Here is a 25,246-nt window from a genome sequence, read left to right as displayed (position 1 = left end):
CTGAGACAGGATATTTCTAATTTTAGAGATGTTGCGCAAATGGAAGAAAGCAGTCTTACATATTTGTTTAATATGTGCGTTGAAGGACATGTCCTGGTCAAAAATGACTCCAAGGTTCCTCACAGCGTTACTGGAGGCCAAGGTAATGCCATCCAGAGTATGAATCTGGTTAGATACCATATTTCTAAGATTTTCAGGGCCGAGTACAATAACCTCAGTTTTATCTGAATTAAGAAGCAGAAAGTTAGCGGCCATCCAGGTCTTTATGTCTTTAAGACATTCCTGCAGTTTAACTAATTGGTGTGTGTTATCTGGCTTCATGGACAGATAGAGCTGGGTGTCATCTGCATAGCAGTGAAAATGTATGCTATGTCTTCTAATGATGCTGCCTAAGGGAAGCATGTATAATGTAAACAGAATTGGTCCTAGCACTGAACCCTGTGGAACTCCATAATTAACCTCAGTGTGTGAAGAGGACTCTCCATTTACATACACAAATTGGAGTCTATTAGATAGATATGATACAAACCACTGCAGTGCAGTACCTGTAATACCTACAGCATGTTCTAATCGCTCTAATAGGATATTATGGTCAACAGTATCGAACGCTGCACTGAGGTCTAGCAGGACAAGCACAGAGATGAGTCCACTGTCAGAGGCCATAAGAAGATCATTTGTAACCTTCACTAAAGCTGTTTCTGTGCTGTGATGAGCTCTGAAACCTGACTGAAACTCTTCAAATAAACCATTCCTCTGCAGATGATCTGTTAGCTGTTTGACAACTACTCTTTCAAGGATTTTTGATATGAAAGGAAGGTTGGAGATTGGCCTATAATTAGCTAAGACTGCTGGGTCTAGAGATGGCTTTTTGAGTAAAGGTTTAACTACAGCCAGCTTGAAGGCCTGTGGTACATAGCCGATTATTAGAGATAGGTTGATCATATTTAAGATCGAAGAGTAGTGTGTTACTTTTAAGAAAAGTGTTCTGTGTAATATGTTCAAAACGTTAGGCTACTTTTTTGGAATAATGACCCCAACACTGATCGCAGCAAATAGGAGAAATACCTCTAACATGCGAAAATAATTTACCACAGAGTATGCAATTAATGTGCACAAAAGTAATGTCTCTGATATACTACTTAGAGTCGTGACTCTCAAAGCGGAGCCAATGAGAACTCAACATAAATCGATAAGGAATCAAACCAAAAAGTAATATCAATTATGGAATCGGAATCCTTTAAATTCTTATGAAATCCAATGCCTACCCACAGATATAAATATAACTATCTGTAGATACATACCCATGGCAATGTCCTCATGCCCATTGTCCAAATATCCATCAAGGGAAAACTCCCCCTTCAACAGATCGATCACCTCCTTTAAGGCAGGGTGGACGTTTGGGGAGCTGGATGTTCGAGCAGACTGGTTCTCACCTCGTGTTCTTGGATTTGTTTGGACCTTGTATGCTCCAAGCACACTGTGCTCCATGCAGGAGTCGGAAATGACTGAGCTTCCACTAAAATGTGATGATGGTGGTTCATACTCCTGTGGTCCAGGCCTAACAGGCACATTCAGACAGTCAATAAACGAACCATCAGTGCTCTCTGGAACTGTGATTAGCCCCTGCAAAGGCTGAGGGACCAAGGAGAGATTTATATCCAACCCGAGGACAGACTCGGGAGCCTTGACCTGCACAGGCACTAGAGAAAGATGCCCTGTTGCGGGGTCCTGCCGAAAGAGGTAATTATTAAAAATACCACAACCATTGAGGTTAGTGGATAATGGCAGAGAAACAGAGACTTCGAGATAAGATATATCAGGGAGAGCAGAAGGGGAGTCGACCAACATCTTGCTGCTAGAAGTTGTAAAAGATGTAGTTTTAACTGTCTCCTGAGTACGGAGATTGGGTTCAGTTTGTGGAGGAAGTTGGTACTCAGAGGGTGGAGTGAAATCGAGGCTGCTTTTCACAATTTGATCCCTGCCTTTGGTGAATCCATCCACAGTCCTGTAAAATAGACAGTCAATCAAATCATTTCTCATAGGTATTAGGTGCTTAACATTTATTGTAAATGTTTTTTTTGTTTACTTTTTGATGGATCATAGCTATATCCTTTACCAAACCGTCTCAGCATTCATGGAAAATATTTTCATTCACTGGCTTACCAAGATTAGAGAAGTGAAATGTTACTATTTGTTGATATATTTTTATATATGTGCCTGTAAGACACTAATACCAACAGAAAATGTATATGTTTGTTTAATACATAGAGCAATGTGTTGACTGCATGCTATTGCTGTCTTGTCACCATGTTATATCGCAACAGTATTGCTTTACAGATGGCAACTGCCTGCAAGTGGTCACAGACCAGGTCCCCATCTTAAAAAAAAAACCCCAAAAAAACAAAACAATTGAAAGATGACAAGACTGTAAATTCAACCATTTACATAGCTGCAATAACTTTGGCTACACTACAGTCCCCAGGCTGTTTTCCTCAGTGTGACTCTAGGAGAAGTTATTGTTTACAAATCAGAGAAGGCTTGTCTCAGACCTGATGAAGACTTTTCTGCAACTATTTTATATCATTTTTTAAAATATTGTAGCGGGTTCAGGCAGCTGCCGCTCAACAACAGACTTCGGACGCTGGTGGCTCTAGACCATCTCTACTCGCCTCAGCCCCAGCCTCTACGCCCAACAAACCTCCCTCGACTGAGACAACCCAAGCTGTTGATGACCTGTGGCAGCGCAGCAGCGTAGGTCTCACCGTTTGACCAGCGCCAGTGGCTGAGGTGCCTCCTGGACGAGAATGTGGACATCATTGCCGCTAGTGACAAAGACTGCAGGCAGACGCGGCTGGTTCAGCACACCATCGACACTGGCTCTGCTCAACCCATCCGTCTGTGCCCAAACCGGCTGCCCCTCTTGAAATGACAGGAGGAGCGGGCCCAGGAGGCACTGGGCATGGCTACTGCTCAGGCCACAGCCAGCGGAGGGGGATGGCTCCCGTTGACCACGCAGCAGCTGAAGCGGGAGCAGGAGGCTGACGCGACATTGGTTCAGGTGGGGGCCTGGCTGGAGGCGGCAAAACGCCCAGGTTGGACGGGGGTGTCGGGACAGGGGCTCGAAGTGAAGGCCTACCACTCCCAGTACAACAATCTGGAGACCCACGACGGCCTCCTATACCGGAGACGGCGGGCCCCCGGTCAGGGCAAGGATCTCCTGCAGCTGTTGGTGCCTCGGTCGCTGCGGTCGCAGGTGCTCGAGCTTGTCCACGGCTCGGTGGGGGCCGGCCACTATGGGAATGCCAAAACTCTCAGCCGTCTCAGAGGACAGTTCTACTGGCCTGGTTGTCGATGGGATGTGGAACTTCATGTGCACTGCTGTGACACCTGCACGGCACGGAAGGGCCCCACTCAACGCTCCACTGCCCCCCTGCAGCAGTACCTGGTGGGGGCCCCGATGGAGAGAGTGGGAGTGGACGTCCTAGGGCCTTTCCCCGTCACCGAGTCAGGGAACCGGCGCATGTTGGTGGCCATGGACTGCTACAGGAGGCGGAGGGAGCGGTGGTTCATGACTACACCCGCCAGGCCCAGGCCAGCGCCGGAGTACAACAGAAAAGAGCCTTCGACACCAGGTGCCGAGGGGAGCTTTCATGCCTGGCGACAAGGTTTGGGTGTACTGCCCGGTTCGCAAGAGAGGAGTGTCCCCCAGGCTGTGCAGTCACTGGCAAGGGCCGGCGGAGGTCGTGGTGCGGCTAACAGAAGTGGTGTACCGGATCCGCATGCCGGGCCCAGGGCGCATGGTGGTGTTGCACCAGGACAGACTTACCATACCGCCCGCCCGCTCCAGCAGCCGCCGTGGCAGGGGATGCTGGTGGCACCCCATGTTCTGATCTGAGTGACTCTTCCCCTGCTGGTCGAGATCGGCCTGTTCGGTGAAAGAAGACACCTGGACATTTGCAGGACTTTGTGTTGGGTAATGGAGTTGTCGGGGACGACTGACCCCTTAGCTGGGGGCTATGTAGCAGGTCAGGGCTGTTTGGGGTTTGACAGCTATGTTCTGTTGTTATGGTTATGTTGCCATGGTTACAGGTGACGCTCTCTCTCTGCGACTGTGTGTTTCTGGGTGGAGAGAGCGCCTTTTTTTTGTTGTTGTTGTGCTTCTGTTGAATGCTAATAAATGGCTGTGCTCCCTGGCTAACTCGCGGGAAGCAAGACCAAACGACACCTCTGTCTCCTCCTTGTCTGAGCTCGCCACAATATTTTTATATTTCTAATCAACAGAGTGCCTCAGAAATTTTTCTGCTTTTATGTGATCCAGGCTCCCAAAACCAGAGCTGGTGTGTCAAGTGATCAACAAGTGACTTTTGTTTTCATTGCCAGATCATTTACAAACATTTTTATGACCATGACAATGACAACAAGTAACTATACGTAATAAGAATTTGAAACATGTAAAGGTCAACGTGAAATTACAGCTTGTGGTTTTGACATTTTGGTACGGTGTACATTTTAGGACATCGTCAGGTCTCAAGAAAAAAGTTGTCAGGTATCAGACAAAAAAATGTCAGGTCTCAGTTCTCAAAAAAAAAAGTTGTCAGGTATCAGACAAAAAATTGTCAGGTCTCAGTTCTCAAAAAAAAAGTTGTCAGGTATCAGACAAAAAATTGTCAGGTCTCAGTTCTCAAAAAAAAAAAAGTTGTCAGGTATCAGACAAAAAAATGTCAGGTCTCAGTTCTCAAAAAAAAAAGTTGTCAGGTATCAGACAAAAAAATGTCAGGTCTCAGTTCTCAAAAAAAAAGTTGTCAGGTATCAGACAAAAAATTGTCAGGTCTCAGTTCTCAAAAGAAAAAGTTGTCAGGTATCAGACAAAAAAATGTCAGGTCTCAGTTCTCAAGAAAAAAGTTGTCAGGTATCAGACAAAAAAATGTCAGGTCTCAGTTCTCAAAAAAAAAAGTTGTCAGGTATCAGACAAAAAAATGTCAGGTCTCAGTTCTCAAGAAAAAAGTTGTCAGGTATCAGACAAAAAAATGTCAGGTCTCAGTTCTCAAAAAAAAAAGTTGTCAGGTATCAGAACACAAGGTACCAGACAGAGAGAAAATCTTCCTGCAGGTGGCGGTGTTGTCATGTCCCACCCAATGACTGTATAAAAGATGGACGACACGACAGCTCCCCAAAAATGAAGCCAAAACGTCTCTATCGCCCCCTGGTGTCTGGCTGCAGTATATACGTCATAAACCCCGCCTCCTCCATGTTAGCGGATGGGACTGGGGTCAGACTAAAATAAATTTATTCTCCTCAGATAATTTTTTTCCAAAGATTCTTTCTTTTGTTATCAATAGTTCTCATCACGCTGATTGATGTTCAAGGGGTCTCCTCTCCCATAAGTTTGATTCTAATTCCTACCGCGGTGATGTTAAATTGGGGTGAAACGTCATCATAACAGCTTTGACTGGCAGCTGCAGTCACGGAGAAACTTGCGTATCTCTGTTCGGGAATAGCAGATAGAACGTAGGCTCTGAGAGGAGGGCCAGCGTTTACGCTACGAAAACACGACCGAGTGTTTTAACCTGACAGCCTGAGGTGTTCTTCAGTAAACTGGACTACCCGACAGAAGGACCCGAGGCCCTGCTGCACTTTTTCGGTAAGTTAAACGTGTTTGTCAGCTAATCCGTAACTACCGTCCTTAGCTCGGTCCTGAGACCTAGCTAGCTAAGATGAGGACTCGGCTGTCAGGGTTCGTTTAGCTAATCTGTGCAGGTGAATGAATTTACACCGACTAAAGAAATCAAGAGAAACGCTCCGGGCTACTCAGTCACTAATTACTGTTACTGTACTTTTATTACAAGCATTATACTGTAAAAGCAACAGGCTGCATCCTGCTTCAGCTCCTGTGCAGAGCTGAATATTAAATATGTGCAAACAACAGCATGTTTTCAGTCTCTTGCCACATCTGTAAAGACAATAACTTTAAAAAAAAAAGAAAAAAAAAAGCTTGTACCTTGTAGCTCCTCATTAATCAGGAACTATGGATTAAAGTACTGTAGTGTACTGTAATACTGAAAAAAATGTAAGAGAAGAACTTCAGATCCTGAGTGTGTGAGGACAGAAGAATCAGCTTTATTTCAATTTTGAGGGATAAAATTTATATTTGAGTTTGATGGTTCTGTTCTCTTTGTGATTACAGGAGCTGCCCTCAGATTCAGACCTCAGCACCACCCAGTGACAGCAGACAGATCATCCAACATGTTCACATGTTAACTGCAAAATGAACTGATGAAAACAATACAAAGGTTAAAGTACCACATGTGCTGTAGTGAAAGCTGCAGCTTTATTGATAAAGTTAAAGACAAAAAAACAAAAGGATTAATCACCCCTGTAACTGTGTCACTATATATCAGCATTAACAGGACCTCAGTTTTTATCTCAGACCTGCACAGCTTCCGTTTTAAACACTTGATGTACTCAGCTGTATAAAGAGCACGTTTGAGTTTCTCTAACACAATTAAATAAAACCTGATGAAGGTCAAAGGTCACAGTTTTTTGCAGATAGTGTGTTATTTACCATAAAGTGATTCAGAGTTATTCATACCAGAGTAACCAGAGAGGATCATATCTTTTTAAATATATAACTTTCTACAGGACTGAATATAATATCTTTATGTAAAAGTCCGGAGCCTCTGGGGAGTATCCGAGTATTTATAACATTACACAAACCAAAGGTCTCCATCACAGTGTTCATGAAATGCTGGGTTTATCCATCTTCTGGGGCGGGCCTACGGAGGAGTGCTGAAGATTTCCCTGTGAGGGAGCTGCTGGTGAAGATCATGAGTCCTGCTTGATCAATGCGATGAGCTTCAGTGTTCCTGGTGTTTCTTAAATGATGCCTCTTTCAGTGGGTCAACAGAACTTCTGGCACAGGACAGCTGTGATGAAAGAAAGGGAAGAAGTTTCTCCAAACCTCTGGACCCAGGAAACCCAGCTTGGTCCTGAGCTTGGTTCTCCCTCACTAGTTTCTCTCCAGGGTGAATGTAGCTGTTATACATAATATGGATTATTATTAAATAAAAAGAACAAATTATACTACACTACTGAAACCTTCTGCTGCTGTTTTTAAAGTTTCCATGTTACCAGGCTGAAGAGATTTAAACAGTTTTAGATCCATTAAACTCACAGTCTTAAATGTTAAAATCTCAAAGGACAGCATTATATTTTTGATATTAACAGTAACTCTGGGCTTCTGTGGAGTGTGTAGCCGATCTCATCGCTGTCTAAAAATGGATTAAAAAAAACATAAGAAGTGCTGAATCCTTCAACAACACAGACTATTAGAGTAGCAGCTGTCTGTGTGAAGCACTTGCTGCAGGGTTGCGCCATGAATGTATTCAGCTGCCAACAAAAAGCAGGACTCAGTGCGGGCAACTGCCATGAGTCTGACGATGTTGGGGTGAGACAGTCTCCTAATAAAACAGAAACATCTCCGAATAAAAAACAAAAAAATCACATTTCACCACTGTCGCTAGCTAGAATGAATTAGCCAGACAAAAATAGTACTGATTTGGTTTCGTACAAAACTAGCTTTCCTTCTCTGATATGTAACTTTCACAACAAAACCGCAACTTAATATAACACAACTGTTGCAAAAATATGAACAAAAGTTAAACTTACCTTGTGTCGTTAGGAGCCTGAACCGCGGTAAAACTCCGGTGAGGTCAATGACCTTACGCTCTCCCACTGTCACACGTTGATGACGTATTTGGAAATCAATTCGGGTGGGACATGACAACACCGCCACCTGCAGGAAGATTTTCTCTCTGGTACCTTGTGTTCTGATACCTGACAACTTTTTTTTTGAGAACTGAGACCTGACATTTTTTTGTCTGATACCTGACAACTTTTTTTTTTAGAACTGAGACCTGACATTTTTTTGTCTGATACCTGACAACTTTTTTTTTTGAGAACTGAGACCTGACATTTTTTTGTCTGATACCTGACAACTTTTTTTTTTTTGAGAACTGAGACCTGACAATTTTTGTCTGATACCTGACAACTTTTTTCTTGAGAACTGAGACCTGACATTTTTTTGTCTGATACCTGACAACTTTTTTTTTGAGAACTGAGACCTGACATTTTTTTGTCTGATACCTGACAACTTTTTTTTTTGAGAACTGAGACCTGACATTTTTTTGTCTGATACCTGACAACTTTTTTTTTTTAGAACTGAGACCTGACATTTTTTTGTCTGATACCTGACAACTTTTTTTTTTGAGAACTGAGACCTGACAATTTTTTGTCTGATACATGACAACTTTTTTTTTTTGAGAACTGAGGCCTGACAATTTTTGTCTGATACCTGACAACTTTTTTTCTTGAGAACTGAGACCTGACATTTTTTTGTCTGATACCTGACAACTTTTTTTTTGAGAACTGAGACCTGACATTTTTTTGTCTGATACCTGACAACTTTTTTTTTTGAGAACTGAGACCTGACAATTTTTTGTCTGATACCTGACAACTTTTTTTTTTGAGAACTGAGACCTGACAATTTTTTGTCTGATACCTGTCAACTTTTTTTTTTGAGAACTGAGACCTGACAATTTTTTGTCTGATACCTGACAACTTTTTTCTTGAGACCTGACGATGTCCTAAAATGTACACCGTATTTTGGTTTATACTATCAAAATGATTTGATTGCTTTAAAAAGTGTTTGCTAGTACGGCCCAATTTTAGGCCTTTATCTTTAAAGAGAACCACCCTAGCTGTTTTTCTTCTGATTTTAGCCTTTGTGCTAAGCTAGGCTAACCAGCCTCCCATCTAACTCTCAGGAAAAATTCGTGTATTTACAAAAATGGTTCTGAAACCTTTGTTTTACAAATAGATTGATCATCGTTGTTTAATATAATGTAAAGCCGTAATATCACTTTTGTATTCCTACCCGTCAGTGTCATTTGAAAAATGCTGGTCCCCCCCCTCTAAACCTCCTTCACTGGTCAGGATGATGGGGGTGAAGTGTGTGGCGGTGGAAGTGAAGGCCTCTGGGAGCTGGAGTTCCTGATTGACTGGATAGCTGTGGGGAACAGGGCCAGGCACAGGAGCCAGTCGGCTCTCAGTGGCCATGGGGACAAAGCCTACACACAGTTACCACAGTGCCATTTACAATATCAGTGATATTGTCTCGTGCAATGTACAAAATACCATCAGCTTTAATTCTGATTCAAATTAATGAGACCAAATACATTTTTATTGGTTTGTTTCAGAGGGGGCTTACTAATATTTCATACATTTAGGATATGTAAAATATTGTACATGTTAAAGTAAAATGTATTGCACGAGGGTCATCCCTACTTAAGTAAAGCTGCCATACCACTGTTGTTTTCAGCAGACTCTTCACATGAATTTTGGCATGTTTCAGTGGTCGTCAAATCTTCTGCATCTGAGAATTTTAAGGTTGGCTGAAAAGAAAATACAATATGTTCATGACAACCAGAACTGACTATTCAGTGACACAAAACACAACCGACACTGACCACAAGAAGCTGACACTGACACTTTACTAATACACAGGTACAATAGCATTAATATATCTGTGGTGAAAAAAGGTTTACCGGGTGAACTCTGCTGATGAGGTTGTTCCAGACAGTCTCAGCATTTGTCCCCTGGCGTGATAAGTAGTCACAACAGCTCTGGAACAGATCCACATGAGAGTAAGTGTGATAGCAATACAAGGCACTTCATACACCGATATGGATAATGTCAGAACTAATTCTCTCCTGAAATAGCTCAAGGGTTAAAAAAACACGCAGCAACCTTTTTAAAATGATTGACAGGGTAACAGTAACAGTAAATTATGGCATTCGTCACAGAGTTCTTTGTTGACATAATGACAAGGGAAAAAAAGAGATTACTCTAAGCAAAGATGCTTCTCTTTGAAGTTGTGATATCTGCACAGTGATAAACAAAATCAAAATGGGCTTTATTTATAGAAAACTTTGCAAACAAGAAAGTGTAATGCAAAGTGCATTTTATAATAAATGACTGGAAAATGATTAAAAAAAGTGTCATTAGAATACACAAATCAGTGATAGAATAGAAAGTCTATGATGAATAAAAGTATTAAAAAATGGGCAGTGTGAAAGCAACGTTTACCATGTTCACTTCATAGTTTAGTATTCTAACATAAGTTAGAAATAAATGTATGATAAATGATAGATACATTTTTGCTTGTATTTGCTTTGTATTTGGTGCTTGAATAACTCTATTACATTTTAGCATTTTACATAAACATGTCATTAGTACTAAAAAGAGAGCTGAGTGTAAAAGCAAAGCTCTCAATTTACTGGTCGATCCACATCCCTACCCTCACCTATGATCATGAGCTGTGGGTAGTGACTGAAAGAACGAGATCGCGGATACAAGCGGTGGAAATGAGCTTCCTCTGAAGGGTGGCTGACTTCTCCCATCTGGCAAAGGCTCAGAGTAGAGCTGCCGCTCCTCCACATCAAAAGGAGCCAGTTGAGGTGGCTTGGGCATCTGACAAGGATGCTTCCTGGGCGGCTCCTGGGTGAGGTCTTCATGGGATGTCCCACCGGGTGGAGGACCCGGGGCAAACCCAGGACACGCTGGACAGATTATATCTCCCTGGGAACGCCTTGGTGTTTCCCCGGACAAGCTGTAGGAGGTGGCTGAGGAGAGGGAGGTCTGGGCTTCTCTGCTTAGGCTGCTGCCCTTGCTACCCGGCCACGGATAAGCAGAAGAAGATGAAAGGATGGATGGATAGTACTGAATGCATGGGGGCATACAGTATCAAATGGGTGTTGCAAATCAACTGCATTTATTAAACTGATTATAAATAAGTATGACCACTTCTGTAAAAGCAGAGGTTCTGTCAGTTTGGTGGTCTGAATCATTGTAATGTGATAACACAATGCCCTGGAGGAAAGAAGGGCTGAACTGCTTGACCCTTTTTTGTTTTTTATTTTCATTACTGACACTTGATTGTCCAATCAAATGTCAGATCTCTTAATGCAACCAGCCTTTCACTATAGATAGAACATGGCAGCACAGCTGAAAGTTTTTGCTGAAATTAGGTCAAGCAACAGGACAATGATGCCAGGAAAATCTAGAACAGAATAGCTGTAAAAGAAAATAACAAGGTGTTGCAATGGTGCAGTCAAAGTTGAGACCTCAACCTGATTGAAATGCTGTGGTGAATGAATGGCTTTAAACCTCAATAAAATCAACCCCTCTATAAAATAAAGCAGAAAGACAAGTGGGCCAAAATCCTCCACAATGACGCGAGAGTGTCATAAAGTCTTTTATGAAACAAAGACTCCAGGTTCTGATAAAGTTAGTTCTACAAGCTATTGAATCATTTGGTTTGGTAGTTTTTCACATACTGCTTCTGCAATTTATCTGTTGTATTTTACTAACTTTAAGTCCTGGTAAGGATCAGATCTTTTTTTTTTTATTATGTCCTGATAAATAAAACATTAGAATTTAAAGATGGGATACATTGTTTTTTTTTTTTTTTTACCATGACTTTATATCTGACCATAAAACTCAAAACCCGACAAACCTGTTTAGCATGTTAACATATGCTAATTAGTACTGAAGCCACAGTTGCATAGTCTGACATTTTTTATTTGCTCATAAGTGGAAATATTCAATGCCCTAAGCTTTACAAAAGCCTCCAAGTCTTCTAGAGACTACAGGGGCCAGAAATACGGAAAAAATAATTTGTGCAACAGCAAAGGTCACGAGGAAACCATGATATCAATGGAATCATGCTGCTGCTGTGGCTCTTTGCTATCAAAAATCAAAAAGTCTGTAGTATTGTTCTGAAATCTTCAGTAGTGCTCTTAAACTAACAACAGTAAAGACTCCCCGTGGCCTCTAAAATGGCACTGGGAATTCTGTACTGCATTTTAAACGCTTAAAAAAAGTCATTAATTCTATTCTATAAATATAAGCATTCCCCCCTACCTTTGTAAGATAACTCCAGGCTTCTGTTGAACATGCCAACGTGTTTGTTCTAAATTTAAGTTTTACAACCCAATTTTCATTTGTAACAAAAAAAAAAAAAGCACAAATACTGAAATCAAATTGTCATGTTGTATTTTTACAATAACTTTCTGATTACAAAAATATCACTAGCTGGAAACATTCTTGTCAGAAATTTCAGGAATTCAAAAAGCACTGTGATAGTTAATTTGAAGCTAATGTAGTAAAAGACTGTGATGCCTTTGTATGTGTTCAAAGAAGAAAACAGAGTAACAGCCAGCTAGTGATAAAGAGTTTTCTTGTCTGGCAGTGTCAGGCATAGAGCCCCACAGATAATTTGCTTTGACAACCACATAAAGACTTTCATTAGAGAAAAACTAGCAACTCATAGTGTTAGATTAAAGTGACAATTCATGTTTTTAAAAAAATTATAATAACAATAATGGGTTATGATACTTTTTTAGCCATGTCGATGGTAGGTCGCTCGATAGGCGTCCTCTTAGCCATCTCCAGGAGCAGTCTCTTTAATTTCCGAGGCATCGCCAGTTTTTGATTAGGTGATAAATTGAACTTGGCTGTGGCCCAGAGAATGGCAGCAACCCCATACACGCAAACCTGAGCAAAGACAGACGAGAACAAAAAGAAGCGGGGTGGGGGTTAATTTGAAATAAATTATTTAAAATTTCGCTTTAAAAATTAATGAAAGCAGTTCTGACAGACCGACCTTCTCTGTTACAATTCCATGCTCTTGATATTCAGGAGCAAGATAAAATTCATCTCTAGATCCTGCAAAGAACACTTACAGTTAGTTCCTAAAGTCAACATATACTCATACAAGTTGGATAAGAGTGCATTTTCAGTGAGTATTTTGAGAGTATACAACTAGAGATTGCAAATCCCTCCCCAAAAAACATGAAAAACACAACAGCAGATGACTAAGAAGTACCTACCTATGTTTTTAGGTTTCAAAAAAAGCACTTCTCCCTTGCAGCCCACATGCACCGTGTCCAGGCATAAATAGGCTAACAGAAAAGAGAGAAATCAGCTGCACAGAAGAATTGTGAGCTAGAACCGTGTAACGTAATTTGCATTTCTAGTCAGTTTTTTCTCTCCGCTTTGGAACTTTCTACCAGTCTATTGTAAGCACTAGCTCTAAAATGAAGAGAAAACTGCTGTTGCAGGGATAGTTTCTTCCTGGTTTTGTGAACACAGTGGGTAAAATCACCTGGAAAGTCAATGTAGCTCTGCAGTGAGGTTAGGCAGGTGTAACACAGAGCCCACAGCTCATTAACTGTCAGCCTCCGTCCACAACGAGCAAGCAACTCTCTTAGAGAGATCCACTGGAAAGAAAACAAGAACAAACAAATCTTAAAAAGGGAATGTGTTACAGATTAAAGAGTTTCAGATGCTCCCTCAGAAGGCCTAATTAACTCTAACTGGAGCAATTCCAATCTATTTTTTAATGCTTCTATTGCTGCTGAGTACCTATGTGATTACTCTGTCACTTGACTCTAATTTTATGGTTTTGCAGGTGTGAGAAATGTGTGGGTGAGCTTTTCATCTGACTAAGCTGTTTCAAAGAGGATTAATTATTTGCAAAAATCTGAAATCAGGTACCAGTTTTACATTACTGTATCTCTCTCCACTTTTTTTTTTTTTTAGAAGGTGCGAAGTACTCTGGACTTTTTTTTATTCCCTAATAATCTTAGCAATCTCCTCCTTGGCTAGTTGCATGGTGAAAGCTCAACAATCTTAAATTATCATCATCATCTTCCACTCAAGCATTTTTCACCAAAGCTTTTCAGCCATCTTAACATGCTGAGCAAAGATCCTCTACTGACATAGGTCATGCAATGCAGTTAAAGACTATGAAATGAAACCAGCTCTTCCCTTCTTATTCCTCTAAAACTGCCAACTCAAAGCTTTTTTGAGAGGATACAAAAAAGTTGAGCCCACTTCAGCCTTCACCTGAGACCTCTGTTGTTTCTCTTTTTTTAGATTTAACTGCAAGAAAATATGTGATGTGAGCATAGAGCCATAAATTTAAAGGCTGTCTGGCAATGGCTAACCTCATCCTGAGATTCTTCATTCAGGAACAGCATGCTTTTGGTCATGTAGTTATTAGGAATGTATAGGCTGTGGTTTAGTGAAATCTGGTCTTCAGAAGAGTCCTGTTCCATGTTCAGGGAAGTACAGGACGAGGAGTCCTGTACTTCCTGCACGAAGTCCTGTACGAAGTCCTGGGCGCACTCCTCACACTGACTTTCGTGGCACTCTTGAATATTGGTGTGTTCAGTCTCGGCAGCATCCTCAGTTTCTCTGGACATTTCCCAGCAGTCCTCACTGTTACAGTGTGGGTACGTCTCACAGGACTTTCCCCGGCTGAATCTCTGAAGTCTGTTACTCCACACAGACTTGCAGCTCAAGTGCTCGTCTGCTCCTATCTCAGTGAGGTCTGAAACTGGTATACTGATGTCTCCGTGACTTGGAGGGGAGAAGCAGGGGGGGTTGTTGGAGTCCGGGACAGAACAGGAGCGGTTAAGGGCCCCCCTCACTCTGTTCAGCCTCTGCTGCGCTCTCCTCCTCACTGGGGAGCTGTTGTGAGAACGGCAATCCATCTCATCTGTCAGGATCAAGCTGTCTCTTTCACTGCCCTCCATGTCCTCAGCCCAGAGAGTGGAATCCCAGCCCCCACACAGCTGCAGATTGAGAACATTATCATTGTTTCAGCTGTTTTGAAGGCAAAAAATAAACTTAATTGTCTAGATGGTAAAACAGAAACCACAGTTTAGATAACTGAGCAAACTGAAATGGAAAGAACAAAAATCTCAATTCTGCCCTTTTTCAACTCCATAGTTTTTTTCTTGATATTGTTATGCTTTACAATTTTATATTGTATTCTGGAGTTTTGTGCCTAAGGTGACCATATGAAGATATTCTCTCTGACATCACACAGATCTATGGATACAAATATGGCCAAAGAGTTTGGAGCATCTGAAGCCCGAGCTTTTAGGGATTACTGATAGAAATTAGGTCCCTATGATTTGAAACTTTTGCCAAGCTTAATATGAGCATCAGTGCAAATATACAGCACTCCCCAAAGATCTTAAGCCACTCTACATTTCTTTATGTTTTGCTTTCAAGCAGTCAGACTTTCTTGTATTTTTAAGTTTTCTTGAGCAATAGTTATTCAGGCTTTCTGAAGGTCGGTCCTGCAGTCTGTCCTTAAAGAAATTTCAGGTAATTGGACAAGAGGAGGAAAAAAAGAAAAGACAGAGCTAAAAAATTATCTATGGCAGCAGATGAACACTATCTAAAAGTCATGTCCTTCAGAAACTGGAGCAAATCCAGCTAAGATCTGAGAGATACCCTTCAGATGATCAAGAAACTGTCAAGAAATCATTCTAAGCAAGGGAAACGAGGAGAAAATGCTGAGGTATGCCAAATAATACAAGAACTGCACTGAAAATCTGTGGAAACAGGTTTTATGGATTATTTTGGTTCAAATCATTGTCAATATGCACAGAGGAGGTCTGGAGAGAGGTACAACAGTGAATGTCATTTGTAAAACACGGTGGCGGCTTTGTCATGGACTGTAGCATTTTCGAAGCAGTGTGGGATCATCGTGACGGAGAATAGAATAAAAGTCAGCCAACATCCAAAAGAAGAGCTCTGACTGTCCTTCATGAAGCCTGGAGAAATATTCCTGAAGATTACTTAAAGAAATTCCAAGAAAGCTGCCTAAGAGAGTTCAAGCTGTGTTGAAGAATAAAGGTGATCATACCAAATATTGACTTTCAAGCTCTTTATGATTGTACAAACTCTGGTAATCTAATAGGGGTATATACAGTAGAAGTTGTTTTTGAAATTCTAACAACAATGTAAATGAAATCTTGTAAAGAAAGTTGTATAGTAATATTCTACTCCTTGCAAACACAGTTAAATACTGTATATGATTCCTTTAAGGAATGTGTTAACATGTTGCTTAAATCTGCCAATAACTTTTCTGACATGATGTTGCATCACTAGCTCATTTAGCACACAGTCAGAAAATGAAATAAAACATATATTTCAATTATGAAACGACTTTGAAAAGGTACCAATAACATTCTGGAAAAGCTGTTTGCTGGCAGTACAGGTTTTTAAAAATATTTCTTCCTCCAGCTGCTTGCTACATTTTTAAAAACTTGCTCCATACCTGCTGCCTGGACAGACCATTTGTTTTAACAGAACTGTCATGCTGATCTTTGGTGTTGTCATCTGAGCTCAGTCTTTTAAGAAGACATTTAGGTTTGGAATGCTGCCATCTCGCCTCCCAGGAGCTCTCCTGCCCATCTGTGGATGCCAAAAGAAAGAAAATAACAGCAGGAGAAATCACGGAAGAGACTAAGGGGCGATCTGTTTGAATACACGTGATGAACATGATAACCTTGAAAGTTTGAAACCGATTCAATGGAGAGCACGCGTCGTCCAACTGAGGAGAGTTTGCGGCACACAGCTGCAGAGGAGGTGCAGGACAGCCGTCCTTCAGCCAGAGACAGGATGTCCTGTGGGAGTGTTACACTTGCAGGTTTGCAACACATGAACAGAAAACACATACATAGTACCGTGTGTATGTGCTGCTTTTTCAAGTAGTTGTGAATAAATGTATTACTCCTACATATTTTTTTAATACATCACATACATACACAGTGTTTCACTGCGTGGATATTCACTGGATTATTGGCATCTATGTTAGAGCTGTAGAGCATTTTTGGACTTTTTATCTGTTTATGCAGTTTTGTATATATTTTCAGTGTTTAATCTCCTTTTTTCCTTTTTGAAATCTGTTGTTTATCTCTAGATTTGGACTTTTGCCTGGGTGAACCATCTAAAGGCTTTTGTTTTGGCAACCTCTTCCAATTAGCTGTTTCTGGAGGGATGACTGCTCAGAATTATTGACTAGTTGCTGGGGTTTTTTGCGATTTTGTTACCATGAGCTCTTCATGAGCCTTATTCTGTATGCTTATACGCAGACTTCTGAGAGGGTTCTCATAAAGTTATAGTACATATTACAATCATATAACACCTTTTTTCACTTAGAATGAGCAATTTTACTTCTGTTTTTCTTTTTCTTTGAGGTTTATCTTGTAAGAGGCTGACAGTGAAATGCAAAACTTGCAGTGACACATTATTTCCACTTGATGCTGCTCAAGAGCACGGACTGACTGGAGTAATATGGACTGTCAGTTTGTCTAATAGTTGAAAAGCAGACATGATTTAATACTACAGTAATCACAGTATCCATATATTTGTTCTGACTGTAAAGCAATAGTGATTCCGTGTTCTGCTGGGATGTACTGTTTGGCTTGATATATGTGAGGAAAGCATCGGTACAGGCTACACATTGCTATTGGCCAATCATTATCCATCGTATTAGATCATGACGAGATATTGCTTTTCAGTTCTTTTCCTATTTGTTCAACACAACACATTTCATATTTAACCATATTTTCCTGTCTCACTACATGTCAAAAAGGCAAATCACCCAATTTTCCCATTTGTGTGAAAGTTATAATGATTTTAGTGTGATCCCAGGACAAAACGCCTTCTGAAGCGAGACCTCTAATTATTCCACAGCTGTCTCATGCAGTTTAAACCACGCAGCTTTCTATAAATCATTCTAACAGTAATAAAGAGTCAGCAGGTTTTTTTTGTACCTGCAGGAGCGGCCGGTCCTCAGGCTTCTCCTCCTGCATCTGCTCCAGCAGCCTCTGGATTTCTTCTCCCAGATCTGCCTCCAGCTCTGGCTCGATGACAAAGTTCAGTGCGGCAGAAAGCGTAGAGCCCAGAGAATAAACATGGCCCTGTAGCCGGGGGCAGACAGGGAGACAACACTGTCATTATCACAAAGCAGCTGCAGCTGTGAATTTACAGTACACACAGAGATCTGAATCCATGAACGAGTTTAGAAAAGCTCAAAATAACACTCTATCCCGTAACGACTTTATAGGCCATAATTGCTATGCATCGCTGCCATGTAGGCATATTTATGACGGAGCTTTTGTGTTGCTTTGCTTCACTGACGGTGGATATTATGGTCAGCCCTGAGACAGCAGTGGATATGAACCAGGTGCTCCGGAGTTCATGACCTACGCATAACTATTGCTCCCAACAGTTGAAGTGGGCTCGACCCATACTTATGTGGTAAACAAATGTGCAAGAAGAAGAAGTTCTTTAGAAAAACTGCAAAAAATTAGCATGCACAGTTTACTTTGAAATCCAGTTACATAAGTCTGCTGCAAATGTATTCATGCGGTGGTGAGAAAAGTCGCACCGCTCAGTGGCAGAGTGCGACTTTCACATTTGAATTCTGCATTTCTACGGAGGAAGCAGAAAGCTTTAGAATTCAGTTGCATGAAAGGCATTTGTCTGTTTCCTGACAATAACGTTTTTTCAGTGCTGTATCCATAATACAGCAGACATAGATGTACAGAGAAGTCTATAAAGATGAATAGAATGGTTACACAGCTGCACTCAGCCACAGCGAAAAAGGATACATAATGGAGATGAACATTTATTAAGCCCAGTGAGAGAAATGCAGACTTACTTTTAAAAGAATTGCAGCAGGAACAAAGATAAATGTGCAGAGGAGAGTACTCAGACATGTTTACACCTGGAGCTGCAAGCACCTTACAATGAAAAGTATGCAAATTCGTAGATAAAGAGGCTTGTGCTTAAACGCATTAGTCAGAAGAACAACTCGATCCAGTCTGTTTTAAGATTTAGACTGCTGAATGTTAAAGGGAAATTTGGGTTGAATTAAACTGTAAGCTTATTTTCATAGCTGTGGACACAGTTTGTGTTAGTCATGATGATACTGTGTACCAGCCAAGTGAATCACTGAGGTCTGGGATTATAGTCAGTTAAAAGAGGTCAGACCGTGTATCAGGCATGAGCTGTGAGGCTGATTTCTGCACTTCAGACTGACTCAAAGCAAAGAAGCATTTGCTAATCCACCCATCCAAAATGAATATAATGTAATCCGATACAACTCTTCTGTTATAGTGTACATAATATACTGCAAAGTTCTTGCTGACACAGATGTAGGTGTTAATGTTTTAGCAGTGAGGTCACACTTAGTGGTGGTGTAGACTGAACTGCTTTATATTCAGGTGTCTCTGACATTTCGCACCGCCCGTGAATGTAAATGGGGAGGAAAACAAATTAGAAACACCTCTCAGAATAATGTAGTCAAGTGTAATGCAGGGCAGGATTCACAGCAGATCTCTTCAACTGCAGTGAAATTGACCGTGCGTATATGAGTAATCAAAAGTGGCAAAATGGTGTGTAACCTGCTATTTGGTTAAAAATCGCAGATAGCACACACGCATTTAAAATATTTAAAAAGGCTTTTCTCAAAGTGCGCCTGCCTGAAACGTAACTGTGATGAAATATCAACATACACAGTGATTAATAATAAATGATATTCATCTGTACAGTTTGCTCAATGGCACATTGTTAATCTGCACAGCGGCTACAAGGTGCAAAAACAAAAAAACCTCGACTATGGCTGGGAAGTCGGACTTTTTTCATAAAAGTGGTTTTGTTTACACCTGCCTAGATCACTGATAATTTACTCTGAACAATAACAATAATGTGTCAGTGTAGATTCTCAGCTGAAAGTATGTCAGGTATGCAAACCTGTGCATTGCATAATGAATCCACACTTTATATTCTGGTGTTAAATTTACAGCTGCACAAACTGTATGCATGACATTGCCATAGACATGAACATGTAATCAGTTGTTTTGTTTTAGTTCCTGCCAAACCATTTTTACACTGTTGAAATTTGTGCAAATAATCATTATTTAGGAACATCGCACATGTATTCAAGTTGTTATGTATGTGCTGTAACACAGTCATAATAAAATAACACGCTATTTAGGATCACCATACATCATTCCCTATGTGCCTTTATGTTCTTAATGGAAATAATTACATTAAGAAACATAGTTAGGACTTTGACATTCAATTCAATCTACTGACCTTGAAGGAGCGGTCAAAGGTCAAATATAACATGACATCTAAAATTTTTATACAGTGCTTTTTATATGTTGACATTACTTAACAGATTTGGTATGGTCTTTCCTCATGTTGTGCATTTTCCATTGTTATACCTCTCTGACCTGTCTTCCCCATGTGATGTTTGTGTAATGCATGTATGGTCGGAAGGGTAAGATGGCACTGGTACGGCTGGCAGCCTTAACCCAATTTCCCTCGGGATGAATAAAGTATTATCAATCAATCAATCAATCAGTTTTGGTCCATTTCACTTCAGTATGTAAGAATCCTAGTTTAGTTGATTCCTAGTTTCCCCACAAAGTTTTATCAGAATTCATTCACAACCGTTCGAGCGATCGTGTGTACACACAGAATGCCATGCACGTAAATGCTACCAAAAACACAACCTTCTTGCCGTAAGTAAATACACATTAGTCTGTATGACTATTTGCAGAATATTTCTAAATAGCATATAATCAATAAAATGAATGTCACTGACTTGGCCAGAATCTATAGTGATTTCCACATCTCAGTCTCTATGTGATGTATCAAACCATGGATAGAAATGGATTCAGTTTAAAGCTTCAGAGATGTAACGCACAGCTGTCACTTTGGAAATAAATGGTTTCATTTATTGAATTGTGTGTGCTCAAATGAATAACAGCTGTTTTACAGACATACAGATAGAATTCATTGTGAAAATGATAAAAATATAAACTATTTTGGAATTAGAAAGTACACAAATATAACTGTTTCACAGCTCGAGGTGACAGAGGTGGGGATATAACTGAATGGCTGCTGTCTTGCATGGAGTTTAAGGTGAGAGCAGAGAACAAACAACACTCTCCTCTCTTTCAGCAAACATCACCAAGGTGCCCCCGACTGTGTGCTGTATTGAGAAACTCCCAGGGGTGAATGACTGCACTGTCCCTTTGACCACATCGAGTAAGAAGATTCAGCATTTCTCACCTCAAACGTGCTGCCCGTGTTGTCAAACTCAGGCGGCACAAAGGAGCCTTCTGGATCGTCTGCAGGTTGAAAGCATACCAATTAACTGCACCATTAAGCATGCAAACATCATCATTTCATCAAAGTGGGGAACAAACAGGCCATTTGATGTAAATACTCAGACGTACAGTCATGTCAGTTCTGTACTGTAACCTACTTGCTAAGCATATCCTATAATGAGATGCAAATCAGAGAAATATGCACCCAGCACGCTAAACCACAACGGTCCAGTGGGCTAGTGCAGACGCTTCCCTTCATTTGCCTAATGTGTGTGTCAGAGATAATCCCAGGCAAACAAGACATGAGCAATCTGCTGATCAGAGCAGGGAAGCAGGCACAGAGGAGCAGCTCTGCATTCTTCACTTTGTCCTCCTGAAATAGGTTGACGCTTAGACTGGACATCCAGATGCACGAAAACATCACTACGAATGTAACATCCACTCCCTCGAGTGAGCTCAGGAAAAGATGGAAAAGGCAGAAGGGGAATAAAGTGGGTCAGGACAATTTGGGGGCTTGTCTGCTAGAGCTAGGCTATCTCTTCCTGGTGTTCAGAGGTCAGTGTGAATTTCTGTGCTTTTCTCCCCTTTCACCTCCTTTTCTATCACCTCTTTAAACTCATCCTTTTTTTTAAAGTTATGTTTAACTTCACCTGATTTTTTGTTCTCAAGCCTTGACTCACCTGTATGCTTTCTTCTTCTCCCCTCATCTTGCCTTTCCTTCTCTCTCCTCTCCTGTGTCTTCCTTACTCTATTTCCAATCTCCTCTCCAGACCTCTTAAACTTTTTGACTCCTCTCCTCTTTTGTTCTTTCACTCACTCATCTTTTTCTTCCTTTTGCTTTCATCATTCCCCTCCTTGTCTTTCCTTCTCTCTACTCTCTGCTTGTTTTTCTTTCCCCATCTTTTTTCATTTTACTCCTTCCGTTTCTTTTAAATTGCTCTTTCCTCACCTCTCTTTTTGTCACCCCTTTTCTCATACTTTGCTTTTTCATCTCCCCTTGTCTTTCATCTCCTACACCTACCTATTTTCATCTCCTCTTTCTCTCTTCCTTTGTTCCATATCATCCTCCCTCTTCTCTCCCCTCCTCGTGTCTTTTCTTTAATTTCTTCATCCTTTATCCCCTTTTCTAATAATTATTTTGGAATTTCAACAATATGTCAACAACATCAGTCCCTCCCTTACCTTGTTAGCCTTCTCTCTTCCTTTGACATTTTGATCCAATCTCTCATCACCGTTCATTTCCACAAACCCTGCCTACCCCACTCTCCTTTTCTTTTATCTGGTCGTCATCCTTCTCTCTTCCTTTTCTAGTTTCCTTTCTTTCTCTCACTGTATTTTGTTTATATATATATATATATATATATATAATTTATTTATTTATTTATTTTTTCACCTCCTCTCAAAAAAGCTCAATATTCAATCAAACATGAAAGATAAAAGGGCAGACAGGAGCAAAAAAAAAAGAAAAGAAAAAAGGACAAGACATTTAAACTCTTTGTAGTCAGGACATATTGAAACACAGTGAAATGGGCAACAAAGGCGAGTAACAAAAAAAAAAAAAGACAGCCGTTGTCAGTGACGCAGTTGCCTCCAGGGTGATGGTGGGAGCTTGGAGAGTCATGTATGCCTACAGCATTTTAACACAACAGGTAGCATGAGCCAAGCAATACCAGAGATTCATCACGCTTTCCAAATGTGCTGATCGTATTTCCCACAGCGCACAGCCGGCACCGTTTCATCACAAACTGAACAGCTTGCGATGTGAAACCTTGTGGGAAAAATCGCGGCTTTTCTTGGTCATCGCTGTATAAAAAAACCATTAGAGCACATTTTGTTAGCGTGTCTCTGCTCTGGCAATGCAAACGCTGCCAAAACACCCACCATGACATCCAATTACCTTCCTGATATTACCGCAATAGTAAATCATCTGAAATAAACAGCATTAAAGTGTCGCTGCAACTGTTGTTCCCACTGAGACCCGTCATCAAAGCCCCTCAAGGTCACTCTGTGATACAGGCGTTAGAGCCCGTTTGTTTGTGTGTGTGGGCATGGGATTGACCAATACACCATGTGTCTGCTTGAAATTGCACTGCGATCTGACAAACAGTTCAATTAAAAGGAATCAATAGGGAGCCGTGCAGCAAGGAAAGCTGGGAAGCACTGATGAACGATATAGATGAATTCTATTCAGTAGAACTAACGCAAGAAGGGTAATGTGAGCACTGCGGTTTCTTTCTCTTCTCGCAGTGTGAATCATAGCCAACGGACTGAACACAATCCAATAAAGCATGGCAACAAACGAGACTGCGAAGAATTTCAGCTGACAGAGTAATCAAGACATCACTTCAAAGCGTCTCTATTACTGACTGAAGAGATGCGTGGAAATTAAAAATGGATGCAACCACTTTAACGGATGCCACGGCGGCTGTGAAGTGTTTGCGAGTGTGAGCGGGCCGAGTGCTGCTAGGCTATCCACGCTGTTACCACAACAACAATCCCCCTGGCAACCCTGTTGATCTAATCAATGCTTATCAATTTCTGAAGGAGTATGTGCACGCTGCAGTGCAAGCGCTCATATATGTGATGAGATGCAAAGGAGACAAGAAGAATAGAAGAGGTGAGGCTTAATAGTTGCTCACAGAGTATTTTCATTTAATGTCACTGGGCCTTGCAGCCCTGTGATGGGGTAAAAGATGTTGTCTGTGCAAATCAGGGCAGACCTGCCGACCTCAGCAAAGCGCGACGCATCCAGTGAGACACTAACAGAGTATTTTCAGGCAGAAATTTGCAAATTGAAAGTGATACAGATCAGGGCAACAAATCACTAAAGGGGAGGAAAAGGCGCCTGTTCTCTGTATGTCAGAAAAAAAAGCTCGAGCTGGAATTTAAGCACAATCTGTAGCTCTGATCTGATCTGCTATATTCAAAGTATAAAACTGATTTCTCCCTTTAGCATGTGTGAGCTTCAGCGCTCAGCTTCACTAACAAGTGACAAGTAAAATTCTATATATATGAAAAATGCCCTGAAAATAGTCAGAAACAATAACAACTGCCTGTAATTAGCATATACAAAGGTGGTTAATGTCTAAAAAAGGAACACAGGACACAAGCCTGAGCTATAGACTCACCACTGAGCTGCTCCATGAAGCAAACATTCCCATGGGCGTTGAAGGCCAAAGTGTCTGGTGTTATGCACAGTGTGTGGAAGAGGTGGGAGGGTCTGATGCTCTGCAGGGCCAGAACACACTCTGCACACACTGCCCACACCTCCTCCTCAGACAGACAGCTGTCCCGCAAAGAAAGGATGTCTGCCAGAGAAACATTTTCCTGTGGACAAAACACAAATACACACAACCGTGGGTATGTACACTAAATAAGATCCACAGTGGAAGCCTGATTTGTTTATATGTAGTTAAGGTTAGGGATAAGGGCTTGCCTTTCGAATTTCTTCAACAATGAACACTTTGAAGGAACACTATTTGCTCCAATGCTCCCATTTAATACAGTGTGTGTGAAGGCAAATATTAATAAAGAGCTCTTTGCCCTTTTTTTTATTTAACATTTGGTCGCATTTTCTATTAGCTTGTAGCTTGGGACACAAGAGGGCAAAACGCAACAGCTATCTTCAATAACGGGCACCGAACCCGCATAGACAGAAAAAACTGAGCTTCCAAGTAACTCCTGGCGATCCACATTAATGCACATCCATGCAGTTATAATTTAATGATTCAACTAGTTTAAGAAGGGCTTTCACATCTTCCTTTTCCCCTCATGAGCACCTAAATGCACCATCAAACAGCCTCTTGCTCTCAACTGCATTTCAGTCAGCCAACTCATGTGAAACGGCTTTATTAAAATGTAAATAGAGAGCATGCAAAGTAGACGTTAAAAGCTCTGACTCCATTACTTCCTGCTGAACAGGGGGTACGGCAGAGACTGAAGTTCTACCTAATCCCTTGAGGACCTTGATCCAACAGGTTGATGCTGGAGTGAAAGTGACTCATGTGCATCATAGCACAGCGGCCATGTGGAGGCAACAGCAGCAGAGGAAGCATTACAGTTCAAATGAAAAGTGTTATTGCAAAAGCTAAAAGGTGTTGGACAGCATGGATACAACTTACAGTACAGCAGAGACAGATTTGGTTTTGTTTTATGGTCTCTGTAAAATGCAAATCAACACACTGCTGCAAAAATTTGAA

General features: G+C 41.1%; 1 protein-coding gene and 1 long non-coding RNA gene across 2 annotated transcripts in view; one reads left to right on the top strand and one right to left on the bottom strand.

Moving 5' to 3' along the window:
• kndc1 (kinase non-catalytic C-lobe domain containing 1) overlaps positions 1-25,246 on the bottom strand; it is a 49,450-nt gene that overhangs the window by 19,445 nt on the left and 4,759 nt on the right. The window contains exons 2-15 of the mRNA XM_084948188.1: positions 24,176-24,374; positions 21,010-21,068; positions 17,697-17,843; positions 16,427-16,544; positions 16,196-16,332; positions 14,067-14,696; positions 13,223-13,337; positions 12,948-13,019; positions 12,722-12,783; positions 12,454-12,612; positions 9,603-9,680; positions 9,362-9,449; positions 8,933-9,125; positions 1,302-2,005 (exon numbers count right to left, since the gene is read on the bottom strand). Coding sequence (XP_084804314.1) covers positions 1,302-2,005; positions 8,933-9,125; positions 9,362-9,449; positions 9,603-9,680; positions 12,454-12,612; positions 12,722-12,783; positions 12,948-13,019; positions 13,223-13,337; positions 14,067-14,696; positions 16,196-16,332; positions 16,427-16,544; positions 17,697-17,843; positions 21,010-21,068; positions 24,176-24,374 — 2,761 coding nt within the window. The remainder of the gene's footprint in view (positions 1-1,301; positions 2,006-8,932; positions 9,126-9,361; positions 9,450-9,602; positions 9,681-12,453; positions 12,613-12,721; positions 12,784-12,947; positions 13,020-13,222; positions 13,338-14,066; positions 14,697-16,195; positions 16,333-16,426; positions 16,545-17,696; positions 17,844-21,009; positions 21,069-24,175; positions 24,375-25,246) is intronic.
• Positions 5,094-6,533, top strand: LOC146374566 (uncharacterized). Its single transcript, XR_014801922.1, has 2 exons — positions 5,094-5,641; positions 6,185-6,533. It is a non-coding gene; the product is annotated as an uncharacterized LOC146374566 (long non-coding RNA).

This window comes from Perissodus microlepis, chromosome 13 (genome assembly GCF_051167445.1).
Source record: "Perissodus microlepis isolate ML-2025 ecotype Zambia chromosome 13, ASM5116744v1, whole genome shotgun sequence".
In the NCBI taxonomy this organism is placed as follows: Eukaryota; Metazoa; Chordata; class Actinopteri; order Cichliformes; family Cichlidae; genus Perissodus; species Perissodus microlepis.
The sequence above is the reverse complement of the archived record's forward strand: the minus strand, read 5'-3'. Positions and strand labels throughout refer to the sequence as shown.